The sequence below is a fragment of the Semicossyphus pulcher genome, unplaced genomic scaffold (genome assembly GCF_022749685.1).
Source record: "Semicossyphus pulcher isolate SPU_LCO1_2020_fin unplaced genomic scaffold, fSemPul1.0.p SCAF_8, whole genome shotgun sequence".
NCBI classification, from domain to species: Eukaryota; Metazoa; Chordata; class Actinopteri; order Labriformes; family Labridae; genus Semicossyphus; species Semicossyphus pulcher.
In genome coordinates this window covers 25,574,515-25,588,950 of record NW_027211759.1, presented here as the reverse complement: position 1 = coordinate 25,588,950, position 14,436 = coordinate 25,574,515, and the positions used below count along the sequence as shown (strand labels likewise).

Sequence of the window (14,436 nt, the reverse complement as noted above, 5' to 3'; positions counted from 1 at the left end):
TCCTTTTATTGTTTACAAAATACTAACATAAATACATTAGAAGAGGCTGTGTGATATTGCTGTGTGTAGATATGTGTGTGTGAAACAAAGGAGCAGGCAGAAAAGACGGCACTGAAACAAATGCTCCACCCCTCTGTAACAAACACACAGTGGCTTTCACTTGTCAGAAAAAAAGTCAACTTTGTACTTCACATAGAGAAGACAGAGAAGAGTAAAGACATGAAGTACAACGGAATAAAAATCACATTAAATAAAAGGAACCAAGATGATAAAATACTGCAATAAAAAGCAGCTAAACCTTGATATTTTAAGATGATGCTGAGGAGGAGGAGAAGCACAACAAAGGACCATCTATAGACAGACGGGTTAAAAAAACAAACAAAAAAAAACACTTGACAGGTCTAAGTTTCCCACAATGACAGCACTTGTATAATTCAGTGCAGTGACACTGAGCGAATATGACAGCTCTGGGTGATCAGCCCTGTCGGTCAAAGGAAGAACACAGACGGACAGCCACACATGATGCTGACCAATGGGCCTGTGTTTCACTCCTTTTGTTGTTGTTGTTTTCTTCAGTCCTTGATGACTAAATAAATACTTTTTTAAGAAAATACAAGGAAAGGAAATGACAACCCCCTTAACTCATCAGTATTTACAGAACCACTTTCAATCTACATCCACACATGCAGACTATGCTCCTATTAGTGTGTCCAAAGTCAACTTGGTTACACTCTCAATGGAACCCCTTTCATATTCAAAGCCATAAAGTCACTGTTATCTGTACACCAAGGCATTTTTCTTTTTGCAGACTACAATCATCTTTTTTTCTAAAGCAAAAGCAGTTTCTTTACATCCCCTTATTACAGTGAAGATGATTTAGGCTACAAGGCAGGGAGGGATAAAAACACCAAAGAAGAACCATAGAGGGAATGTGATGAGACACTCATCAGAGATGCATTGATTAACATGGAACCTCTCTACTTTATCTCGCATTTTTCTCTGGAAAAAGCACTCTGATCCAGGCTATCATCCCTCAGTTAAAAACAACTTGTGAACTCAGAAACCCCGTACATTTCTGTAGTGCCTATCTCCAAATACCTTATCATAAGGGTTGGCTTTGTTCAAGGGCTAATGTATATATAGATACATGGCTGAGCATCACCATTTTCATGTCATATCACTACCTGAAATGTATATATATACACATTAACTTAAGCACAGCCCAGGACACCCGAAACCACAACACTGAAAGTAACAGCCATCAACAGGCTGTAGGTTGCCATGACAGCGAACATGAGTCACCAAAAATAATTAAGAAGCAGAGACACTAAAAGACTATTGACCTAAGTCACAGTCAGATTTGGGGATTTCTCAAACTAAACTCTGCAACTCTGGTCAACCCTTGAGACATTATGCTACTGTTAGAGAGTGTTGGTACACTCACTGAATCGTGATATAGGAGTTATAGCCTAGACCGATTAGAGCTGGGAAATATTGTACACTGTGTTTGGATTTAACTGTTTGTGTTGCTTTTATAGTTCAGACTAAATGTGTGTAGCAAGAAACATTGGGAGGCTAAAAACTACAATTGTCCAATGGCCTGCAGGGCGGAAGAAGAAGGAGGGTTGTTCACTGGGTGGTCCTGGCAGCGCCAAAGGTCTCCTGGGAGGCGTACACCATGTAAAGGAAGCCATCTTGGTCCCGCTCCCGTTCGTAGACCTCAGAGATAGCAGCTGACACTGACACCATGCTGTGGCCATTGACCAGCAGGAAGAAAGCCTGGTTGGAGTTTAGCTGGAGGCGCCTCCTGGTGGGGAGCGGAGAAATGGCAGAGTGAGAAGGAGAGGAGATGGGGGGGAAATAGAAGAAAGAAAGGGGAGGAGTGGAGGGAAGAGGAGGACAGGACAGGACAGGACAGGATAGGAAAGAAAGGAAAGATGGGGAAAGAAAAGAACAGAGGGGAGGAAATTTAAAGGAATGTAAGGGGACGAGAGAAGTTGAGAGGAGAGGAAAGGGACAGCGAAAGGAGAAAAGGAAAGGAAAAGAGAAGAGAAGAAAAGAAAGTGGAGAAGAGGGGAGGAATAAGGGAATAAAAGCAAGCAAAAGGAAGGATGAGGAGAAGGGAAAATAGAAGAGAAGATAAGGAGAGGAGGAAAGGAACAATTATGGGGAACGAAGAAGAGATGGAAAAGGGTAATAGGGAGGAGAAAAGAGGAAATGAAAGGAAAGAAGAGAGAAAGGGGAATCAGTGGAGAAGAGAAGAGAAGCAGGAGAGGAGAGGGAAAGAAAGGAAGGAAAGGACAAGGGAGAAGAGGAGAGGATTTCAGGTCTACCTGATAATCTTGATGAGTTCACTCATGTTGACGTGGTCTGGCACCAGGAATTTGGTCTTGTCCAGGATAGGAAGCTGTTTCTCTCCTTTATATCTCTCAATGATCACCTACAGGCACAGACACATACTCAATGAATCATTCCTCCCTCCAAGTATTTCCTCTGCTGTTTTTAGACCTGGTACCCTGAAAGTGGAACATGGTGAAAATAACATACAGAGATACAGCAAGGGCCCATAATCAAAGTGATGGGGCTATGAAGTCTAACAAAGGCAAGGTATGGTAAAAAATTAAAAATGAACACAGCCCTGTGTCTGGCTGAATAGTCCTTGTGACTGAGCTGCTTGAGCTATGAACCCATTATATTGTATTCAGTGAGGCAAATCAAGATAGATAGATAGATAGATAGATAGATAGACAGAATTTAACTTGAGTGTAAAAGAGCACTGACCTCCATTTAGCAAGGAAGCACATATATTGTCTGTGAGGCAGGCCCTAAGAGCCATAATCATTTTGTCATACAGTCCCTCCCCCCAGGCTCCACTGTGGCTGTCTGGATGGAGTTACATTACAGTGACACAGTGCATCTGCCTCTGGTCTCAACATTTACCATGACATGGCAGTTTGTAACCCCAGGATAGTTCACTGAACACCCCCTCACACAAACACATACACACACTCGAGGGCTTTTAAGATGACAAGAGGCCTTTCACTGAGCAGCAGATGGAAGGCTGTGGTGATACTCTATCTCTATATGATAAAACGAGCAGGTGAAACACAAGGTGTGCGTTTGTTTATTACTGGTTACTAGGAGACACTTGACATCTGACAAATTAGCATATCAGTCACACCTGTTTATCAACAGAAAAACTATTTCTGTAGTCACTGGAAGCTGGAAAAAACTGATCACAAAAACTAAACTTTAAACAAATTTAGAATGATGAACAGCAGGACAGCAAAGATACCTCTTACCGAAAGTTAACAAGGACAAAGCCATTACAGAAATGTGGCAACAGATGACATTTGAAAAATATTTCATATTGAGTAAAACCGGGAAACATGTGGTCACACTTCCCGTTGAGGGCTGGTCTTCCTGCACTCTGTTCTGCACATCACGCCGATACATTTTTAACCGTCCAGTTTTCAGTTTCACTGCAAAGGCTTTGGTGTTCAACCATGCAATCATAGCAAAATGAATGTGCATCTTTACTCACAGGTATCTTGTTAGGATGTTGCTCTCGGATCAGTCTGACATCTTCTACTCTCTGTTCTGTAGGGCAGAAAATCAGACTCAGGTTAATAGAAATGTACGACAAGACGGAGAGATTAGCAGATCAGGTTAAAAAACACAAATTGGGTCAACCACACAGCAGACACAAATACCATCTGGTATACAGTGCAAAAGAACTAAACAGATAATAACTACTCAGTTCTCACAACCTTGCATCAATTGTTTTAGGTGAGCTTGTGAGAAGCAGCAGTCAAGATGTTGGTTAGTATAATGTCTGGTTCACGACTTTGTTAGCGTCTTATGTATCAGAAATTTTCTTAACTACAGCGTCAAAGCTGTGATCTTATCTACTATTCTAATCAGACTTACTGACATGATTGTTGCAGCTTTGTATGAAACGGAAAATAAACATCTGATAACAATGTATTTAACAGACTGCGTGCTGGAATAAGGCGCTCTGGTGCAAACATAATGGGCTTTCATAAAATCCACTCACGCTGTTGCCACATTGTAATTAGCAGATTATAAGTCAAAAAATATGATTCACTTATGTTCTACTCAATAATTCCAGTGTGTTGGTTTCAGTGTCTTAGTTTGCAAAATTCTCTGCTGAGGGTGGACATTATGAACATTGGGTTTTCCCTCCACATATAAAAGATGAGGTCAGTAGCTCAGCTGCTGATTGGATGGATCACTAACTCCTTGATGACCTATGGCAGTAGGGTCCTCCTTTCTGAGGTTTGACCTTACTTTAAGTGATTTGTAACTGGCCAAAATCTACAGATAACACCTCAGGTTTACTGCACTTTGAACTGACAACATCAACAAAAACAGACTGATGGTCTCTTCCACTATGAATCAACAAACTTTAACATGGGGTGAAAAAAGATCTCAACTCCATGATAATCTTTTTCAGGTTACAAGTTTGGAATTAAAATGAAATCTTTAATGTTAGTGGTGAAAATGAAACTAAGTGCTTATATTGAGACAAGCAATCAAGGAAGTACACTGGCCCCTGTGATATGTGAGAGTCAGCTTTGAGTTACTGCTATCCAGTCTTGTGAAAAAGTGTTTGCCAAGAAGACTATTTGTGTGCTGGCTGATGGGATAATCTAATTCAATCAACTGTCCATTTTTTTCTTCCTGAGGTTACCAGTCCCATTCTAAACCAAATGTAGACCATTGTCCTGTGATTACATTTCAATCAGGATGAGGTCAACATCCTGGAACCTAAAGGCTCTGTGTGCCTCACCTGTGTCTCGAGACAAGACCATTCAGCCTTTGAGTCATTTTCAACAAATAATGGAAGAAAAAAAAACGGAAGACATATTTCTGTTCTGTCATAATAAGGGACTTAGTCATTACCACCAGGCAAAACTGGAAGTTTCCATTTGGTGTCTTGAGTCATGGTATGAACTATTAAACAGATATGAAACTTGAACAGTTTTACAGTTAGAAATTGATCTTGGAGTTGAAATTAAACCTAGTGATTCATACAGCCGAGTGATAACATGATGAACACTGTGAAACGCTAAATGTTTACTCGCTCAAACATGTGGGCCCAGTTAATACTGTATACACAGTGACACAGCAGTGAAATATAAACAAAGGCTAGTGGTTTACATTATCACCTTGTACAGCACTAATACAGAAAAATGTTGGTTCATATAGTGTCAATATCTAACTGCTTTAACCAAAAGGTCGTAGTGCTTGAATCAGTTTGTCGCTGTATAAAAGTTAAAAAAAAAAGGCTTTTTGTAACTATGTTTGCAACTGTTAGCTTCACTTGTGTCTTCTCGAAACACATTTAGCCCACGTGACATTGTGTTTCTCTTTGCTGTCTGCCCCTCCCTCACGTGCTCTGTTGTGTAAATTTTGACCAATAACGTGACGTTTAACCGGAAGTCGGTTACTAAAGTTTTTCTGGGGAGTACATTTCCAGGGCTAAAGGCAACAGTTACCATCTTAATGAAAGTAACAGTCGGGCAACCAACTAAAGATATGTGCCACGAATGAACATTTCATGTGGTTGAAATTTTTCAAAAAGTTACGATCTAATTAATTATTTAACTTTCTTTTTTTTACTCTTTGGGCTAGGAAAGCATAAGCGAAAATATAATCGTCACGAAGGGTCCAAATCAAACGAAACAGGGTGGCAAACTTCGCACTTTTAGGTATCATTGGAGTCTGTTCCCTGTTTTTAACTCCCCTTTTCTCCTCGACAAACTGCCCCATCCCCCAATCCTGCAGCTCATTTTTCTCTGCCCTGCATTTCGGCAGCACTTTGTTTTTCTCCTACCGCTCTGATGCAAATAAACACTCACACGCACACACACACGCGAACTCAAGGGGAGAGAGGCCTGCAGCAAATAACCGTTTTCTGTTGTCTTATAGCCTATATCTGGACTTTTATTTATACGAGCAGTTTATGCCAGCTAGACAATGTGTTCTACCTTTTTTTAGATAAACTGACACGACCACAGAACTCCGTATATGGTTAGCTATTTATTCTAACTAGCTGTACAGAGCCAAACCTCCAGTCTTTCCCCTGTGTTTAACATGTATTGAAACGGTGAAATTACTTACATGTCCAAAATACACGTCAATACTCACCACTGGGATTATAACTAACTGACCCATCTACAGTAACATTGTTACGTTAGCTATTTCTTGTGCATTTCAGATAAGAAAAAAGGCAGCAGCTGTAAATGTAGCCAACAACATTACTCGGAAGATAAGGCAGGTGATGTGTGTGAAATAGTCAAACAAGCAGTTATATCACCTACCGAATGTCCTTCTTTGTTTGAAGGTTTTTTCTGAAGGCATACTGCGTCAAGTCAACCAGCTGGCAGTGGATAAAAACGGAGGTAGCGGGTGTATCAAAGCAAAAATTATGAAAGGTAAAAACTATCCGTTATTTCGATGCTGGGAGCTTATTGTTAAAATACTAAAAAACTTATCCTAAAGAGAACAGGATCAGAAAGGGTTTGATGTCGCTGCTTCCTTCCTCTGGCTGTTTTTATCAGCTCGAGCAAGCAAAACAAACCTGTCAGCTGACCTGTGACGTCATGCGCCTCCTCCCTCTCGTCTGCAACTGTCTCTGACACAATCGAAAAATTTAACATACAAATACTTAATTGACGTTACATAAAAAACAGTATCTATATATCATCAGTTTTAATCTGCATTAGTTGTAGCAACATTATTTGTTAGGCACTGCATCTCTTAAGCTTTGCAAAAGATGAGTTGGCCTATATTAAACAGCGAAATTTGATCCAGCCTTTCACTACAACTATGTTGTCTCTGTTTGAATATCTTGATGCTGGCTAAGTTCAACTTGGCTCCATGGCTTATTTACTAATAGTTTAGTTGAGTAAACCAGGATAGCACAGTTAAACATCTGTAATTATAAGGCTTTTTAGTAATCATGACACTTGAGTAAAAGTAAGAATTTATAGTCAGATGAGGACAAAAATACATATTTTATGAGCCTAGATTCACTGTTATATTATTGAAACACTATATATTGTTATAGTAACTCTTGATGTTGAATTAACATTCATTTTTCCTCTGGGCTGCAGTGGAGTAAAAAAAAAGCATAAAATACTTTCTTAAATAAAAGTGCCTTTATATAGTTATTAAATCCAAGGTAAATTAATTACCTTTCTTCTCTGTTCATGGGTGTAAGAGTTGTTGGTAGTTAAAGTTCAAAGAAAGAGGGCCAAGAAAAAGATGAAGTTGTACTTTTTTGTCCAGCAGGTGGAGAACTCTGATCACCTGTTGCTGCTATTCTGTACTGCGGTCTCAGGGGACCAGAGCTTGGGGTCAAAGCCTGCTCAGGGTAAACCAAACTACATACATTGTACCAGTGTTTCATTTGCCTTTTACTTTAATAAGAAAATGTCTGTCTTCTTTGCAGATACACTGACACACTGACAATGCACATGCAAATGGATAACATAACCATGCACTTTGCAGGCATGCCTACACTCATGTAAAATCACACACTATCACTCACTGATCACATGCAAATGAGGATATTTTCAACACTCTTGCTGTAATATTTGTTGGAATGGCTACTGTAAAGATGTGTTTGCATATTCACAAAGGACCTCCGTGCGAGTATTTATAGGCCAGCTATTCTACGAAACCTGCCCCACGGACTTCCACCTGAAACCCCCCAACTGTTGCTCAGCCAGGTGTGTGTTTGTGTGTATGTGTAAAGGGGGGTGGTAAACGTTTGCATAGAGATTAGTATTTGTGTGTGTGCATCTGCTGGTACCAAACTGGGTGTGTCCATAACAAATATGAAGTCAGTAAAAAATAATCTCTTGCTAATAAAAACACATGCGCGCACACACACACACACACACACACACACTTGCTTTTCTCTCACAGTCTGTATCATCTACCAAAGACAAGCTGTTGATTTGTCTCAGCGTGGTGCAGGCCCTGAGGACTGTGTGTCGGTGAGTGTATGAAGCATCCACCCCTTTCTTTTCAAGTCAAACACAGCTGTAGATACTCAAAACACATGAAATTGTTATTAGTGTTTCCTGAGTGTCTCTCTGTGTGTGTGTGTGTGTGTGTGTGTGTGTGTGTGTGTGCAATCTGTTCCTGAACACATACCTGTGTAACAGGAGACATCACTACCCTTTAATCCAATATTTGCTTCCGATATTTGGAGTGTATCCTTCCATCCTCACTGTGCTCCCGCCTGCTCCCTCCGCTCATTAGGTTGTGGTGTTGTGATTTCATGGTTCTCACCAGGAGGCTCCACAAGGGCAGCCCGGGTCTTCTATCAGCTGTACAAATGGCTCAGGTGCTAATCCACTGATATGAAATGTTGACACTGCTATAGTGTTATATATTACAATCAGGAACAATACCTATATCTGTGTGTGTGTGTGTGTGTTTGTGTTCACATTGTGTGAAATAGTTACCGCTGCAATCACCGATGCATGTAGGAGTACACTGTCACTTTTTTCACAGTTTTTATTGATGTTCCATATTAAATCAAAGGAGAAGACAAGGATACTTTTAGCATTTTTTTTGTTAAGACATTTCAGTTCACACAAATTACAGAAAGACACATGTTTCATATGTGTTGCTGACAGCAAAGAAAAAAAATTATGATAAGAAACTTACAGTGTGAATTTACAGTGAAAATAACTGCTTCAGTCCAAGGAAATATTGACCCAAAGAAACCGCTCAAATAAATGTCTGCTGATTCTAAATAGAAACTAGGACAACTTTTAGACTTTGTAAAATAGAACTTTTGGGATTTTTTATTGACGCATAAAACAAAATTATGTTTACTCTGGATATCTCATCACTGTGCTGTGTAACTAACAGTACTAATGCGTGTAGTATGGTAAATACTGGGTATCTCGGGCTACTGGTAAACAGACAGTTGAGTATAATCATTCCTTTCTTCTTCTAAAATCACTTTCTTATGTTCCCCACGGTCTGGTTTACTTCCAATGTACCTATTTTTGTATGTACCAATGCACACAATGAAATAACACTGTAAATGGCAGGAAATAACACTGTAACTTGTAGGAATGGGTGGATGACGTGAAATGGCCTTTTTGTGGTTCCAGGCGTCAAACATTTATTTATGTTTGACGCCTGGAACCACAAAAAGGCCATTTCACAAACAGTTTTATTTATTTATAAAACTGTTTGTAAATTGTTCAGAACATGGTGCTGCGTGTGAACGTACTTAACATTTGTGCAATCCATTTTTCACTTTTTCACAATTTTCAATCAATCATGGAAAAGCTCATACGGTGTGATTGTGCCAAGCATGTTTCAAAAACGTATAATAAAACTAAGAAATAGTAATGCAACTCTACTCAGGGAAGGAGAGAATGGTAACACAGATGTCTACTTGTAAGTGTCTGAGTTTCAAAAACTAGGTGTAATATTTGTGTCAGCTCTGATCAAATGAAATTGTCCCAAAAATGCAAATCATATGGTGAGACATGATGTCATAATGTGATATTTTGATGTGCAATTGTTCTGTGACCTTTTGGGAGGAGGGGTCCACATTAAACCAGGAAGCAAAGAAAACATCTCAGAAGAACACAGAGGCGTCGGAAAAGCTCGCTGTCTCTATCTTTTTTTTTTTCTTTTTTTTTTAACTAAATCCAATGTTTCTGGCATTCCCACTTCAATCAATCCAATTTTATTTGTATAGCGCCAAATCATAACCAGAGTTATCTGGAGACACTTTACAGAAAGAGCAGGTCTAGACCGACTCTTTGTTATGTTATTTAAAGAGAGGCCCAACATGAATCACCATGAGTGGCACTTAGCAATATTCGGCACACTGGCAGAAAAACTTCCTTTTAACAGGCAGAAACCTCGAGCAGAACCAGACTCGTGTTGAACGGCCGTCTGCCTCGACTGGATGGGCCGAAAATGGGATAGAAGGAGATGCAGGATAGAGACAGGCAAAGAGAGCAACAACAACATATGCTAGCATTTAACCACAAGGCCCCATGCGGTGCTAAGCGCATGAAACCTCATAGGAATGACACTAAATCATAACAGTGTGACTCATCGGTTTTCTCATCACATCATATGATCTTTTTGTCACACTAAATAATATGAACTGTATTTCCAAAGACACAAAATAATAATTAATTTTTGCAAACAGTTTATTCTTGTGTGCTTTAACTAAAAACATTGAATGTATGTTTGGACCTTTTTAACACTTTTTTGTCTATCTTAAAGATGTTTACCTGCGCACCTTCACAAGCCCCTTCCCCACATGCACAACACTCTTGAAAATATCCCGACATTACCCAGAGGGGCTGCATGTGAGAACAGAATAATCCAAGTCCAGATTAAAAGGACGTTAACCTGCAAACCCCCTGGTGCAAAGTCTGTTAAATGTCCAAGTGAGTAGAGTGTGCAGCTGTGAATGGAGCAGGTAAATGTGTTTGGCTAATAGTGATGTAAGCTCCTCCTCCTTCTGGACACTCTACCCAGGCACCTCCCCTTACTTCAACCAAACTAGATGTAGAGGAAAACTCTTCTGTAATGGTGACTGTGTTGGAGTAAATATCACTACAACATGAGAACACATGCTGGCAGGTAAAGTTTGTTTAATGTCCGGGTCAATGGATTGGGACATTTGCGTTCTCATGTGGGAAAGGGGCTTAAGTCAGCTGATGTGTGAACACAGTAAGTAATTGTTAAGAGAATTCACCACAAGCAGTTGGACTTGTTGATGAAGGTCTCCTTGCACTGAGTTCCGCTGTGTCATACTCTTAACAGTTCGCCTCAGATGCCGGATAAGTCATTTTGCATGCTGCAGTGATATCAACAGAAAAAACACCTCACATTCGGGAAGTAATCCCCTCCTCTTCCTGTAAATTCTACCCAGGTCAGACCCTTCACCCAAACTAAACATAGCAGGGTACTTCCAGTAAATAACTTGTCTCCATCTGACAATTTCCCGCTGTGTACTGAAAAGGAAAGTCCGGACCTGATTAACAGGAGAATGTCCAGAGTTCATAAGTGAAAATGGCTTGACGCTAAATGCAAAATGTGGTGTAATGTGGTTCATCATACGGTGTGACACAATATCATTCTGTGTGACGTTCAAAATTGTGGGGAATAAAGGCTTCATTAGTGGAAATCATAAAAATCTTAATGGACCACATGGCAAATATCATCAGAGAGAGTCACAAGAATGTGGATAGATTTACAACAGTGTTTGTCAGGAATAAAGTGAAAGGCTGAGGACAGATGTCTGACTGTGTGTGATGATGAAGAAAATAATAAAAATTGTAAAGAATTTGCAAAGTGAAATGTATCTAAAGAAAGCAATGATGAATAATTATGATAAAATGAGTTTATTAAGAAATTATTCTCTTTCACATCTACAAAATGTTTCTGAAATCTAAAAGTCATTACAACAGATCTCAATGATTGTCATGCCTAATACTTGAACTAAAAAAAACATATATGTCAGCCACCTGAATAAATATTACTTGTTTTGTAATATGGGTAAAATTTACTTTGGGAGTAACTTTTTCATAGTTTTCCACTGAATGTGTACAAAATAACACAATACACAATAAATGTACTTGTTCTGGTGGTGATTTAATACAAGCTACTATTCATCCAGAAGGCTAACTTTTGATTTACTCTGTAATGAATATTTGATGAAGGACTACTGTGATTTGTTTCAATTGTGGTGTCAATGGAATGAACAATGAACCTAACTATACGCCTCTTTTTAAATGTGTAAATATTTACAGTGTGTTAACACACCATAACACACAGGAACACTTCAACATGTAGAGGAAAAGACAATGACTGTAAACACAAAGAGAACAAATATGGGACCTTTCAATATGATTGAGGGCCGGACAGCTCAGCTGCTGGGCGCTCTTGTTATTATCATTACTACTACTACTACTAATAATAATATTATTCTAATAATCATAATAATCTATCTATCGCCTTAGCAGAATGGTGTCTCTTAAAATGACAAAGACATGACCTTTCTTCTTAGATTATGTTTAAGGTCAGTTGTACTATATATACAACTACGACAGGGCCTGTTCGGCATAATCCTGATCCATAAACAGTTCACATTTTACAATTTACCCGCTACTTTAATCTAAGTATTTGTACTGTTTTCTGTTATATTCAGCGACAGGTTTCAACCATTTATCTTCATTTAAGCTAACTAAGCTGATTTTTATTGAAGCTAAGCTAACTTGTAAAACCATTTATTCACCCCCTTAGCTAGCTATGTTAACTGTTACCCTTTACATTTAGGTAACTATTTCAAACAGTTTTATCCATTACTTTATGTTAACAATTTCACTATTGTACTCTTAGCTAACTGTTTAGACCAATCTGCCTGTTTGCTAACCAAGTTTCACTCTCAATCATGTTGTTTTCAGATGCAATTCAATATGCATCTTAATTCAAATGAGAATATAAATTTAGCAACTGAGATTAGCTCAGCAATATTTCTGTATTAGTCAACACCCCAGCAACTGCAGATGACATCTGACTTACAAGTACCTATGGTGGGAATGAATCACTGCACGTAAAGAAGAATAATTGTAGAAGTAATGTTTTTATTGTCCTTTTGTGTGAGATTTTGCAGCCCAGAAATCTCAGTGACATGAAAGTCAACATTCTGATGTTCCTTATTACTGGTTACTGTGAATTGTTTCTGGTCAGAATGTTGAACACAGTAAACAATAAATGTACCCTAATTGTATATTGAAGTGTTTACATTGCAGAGGTGACCCTTGCCATGTGTGTCATTAAATAATAAAACCACAGAGCCCAACCCCCCGACTCTGTGTAGAAACAGTTCTCAGATTTTTAGAGACCACTGTTCTCTAATTCATTAAATGTGTCTGTGTGTGTTGAGAGACTGCTTTGAGAGGGCGAGTATTGCTACAGGAAGCAGTTAGGATTGTGGCCTTTACTGGATTACATTGGTTGCGCTGTTGCCAAGACAACGGCAATTAGAAAAGACTAGGTTACCAAGCAGAGAGCGGTTATGTTTCCGTAGCAACCAAGGTCAGAGAGAAGGCTCTGGGTTTACTTGATTCTTAGGAATAAGGCAGGTACAACAAATTTATTGAAGGCTAGTAGGTACTGGAAGGCATTGGGTTCATGCAGTAATATCTATGTTTACACTGAAGACCGCATCAGGAACTTTAACTAAAGGCTATCCTGTATCCTAATTGTCTTTTAGACATCTGTGTTCAGATATAAGGGGAGTTAAGGCTTACATTTTCTGCGGAAAACTGAATACATATTATTTTGGATGGATGAAAACATCACTAAAGTGGCACAGAACCATAGATGCAGGAAGTACTAACTCACCTCCTCACCAGCAGTCAAACGTACAAACTCATTTTCTATAGGCAACAGACAGTTTGTCTCCTATATGTAGGCCTGTTTGTGCCCGCTGTGTGCGCTTCCTGTAATTAGTTGATTATCACAGCATGTTGTCGTACACTGGCTTACACAAACAAACTATAATGACAATGACATAACATGGCCTCCTTAAGCCATGATCTAAAAGATAGCACCAAGCAGCTGCATAATACAGTCCCTGTACTCACACCACATAGATCTTCACATCTCTACCTCCCTTTGTCCTGTTTTTCACCCCTTTCTCTCACCAATCTCCAATTCTTTTAGCTTTCAATCATCTTTTCATCTGCAAATACCATCTTCCTTCTGCCCTAAACCCTTGTTAGTCCGTCTCCTAGACACACACACCTTCCAGGTCCACTGTAGTGTGTAACCAGAGGCTAGAAGAACACTTAATCCCTGTGCACCTGCTTTCCATACCACCATGACCTCTTGCAGCTGCTTGGTTGTGTGCTTTTGCCTTTATGTCCAGTTATTAGACATGTGTTAGAGACTATGCATTAATGGCATGAGTGGGGGTGTCAGTCCATTTGCATATTTGTAGATTTGTTTATATCTATGGGTTTATGTTGGCTTTTGTGGGTGTGTAAAAAAAACACATATGAGCTGAACAGATGTCCGACATTTGAGTCTCCAGAACAGATGGATGAGATATAAAATAGCAACGTTACGATATAATACACTGCGGGAGAGCAGACTGCAGGGATTTGTAGTCATATTAAATATGATGGCACTTAAACTGTGTCTTGTCTGCTCTCCGTATGTGAAACTTGTTTCAGGTTCATAATGAAGCTCCATGTCATCATGTCTGTACAGCTATATAAGAAAAGGATGATTAGAAGGTATTATGAGAAAGTACTGGGTGAAACTAAACATTTAAAATTGAGGAAAAAAAACTCCCTTTCCCTCTGCAACTCTCTCCTTTATGTAACACAGAGAACAGAGAGC

General features: G+C 39.3%; 1 protein-coding gene across 1 annotated transcript; it reads right to left on the bottom strand.

The window, feature by feature from the left end:
• map1lc3b (microtubule-associated protein 1 light chain 3 beta) lies at nucleotides 1–6,584 on the bottom strand. Its single transcript, XM_069686836.1, has 4 exons — nucleotides 6,348–6,584; nucleotides 3,545–3,600; nucleotides 2,334–2,440; nucleotides 1–1,807 (listed from the first exon to the last, which is right to left on the bottom strand). Exons 1-4 carry the CDS (start codon nucleotides 6,385–6,387, stop codon nucleotides 1,630–1,632), a joined length of 381 nt encoding a protein of 126 aa, XP_069542937.1. The 5' UTR covers nucleotides 6,388–6,584; the 3' UTR covers nucleotides 1–1,629.
• Between the last annotated feature and the right edge of the window lie 7,852 nt (nucleotides 6,585–14,436).

Coding starts and splice junctions, on each gene's coding strand:
- map1lc3b (XM_069686836.1), bottom strand. CDS start 6,387: ATGCCTTCAGAAAAAACCTTCAAACAAAGAAGGACATTCG. Junction 3,601..6,347: donor CAAACAAAGAAGGACATTCG/GTAGGTGATATA, acceptor TCTGCCCTACAG/AACAGAGAGTAGAAGATGTC. Junction 2,441..3,544: donor AACATCCTAACAAGATACCT/GTGAGTAAAGAT, acceptor CTGTGCCTGTAG/GTGATCATTGAGAGATATAA.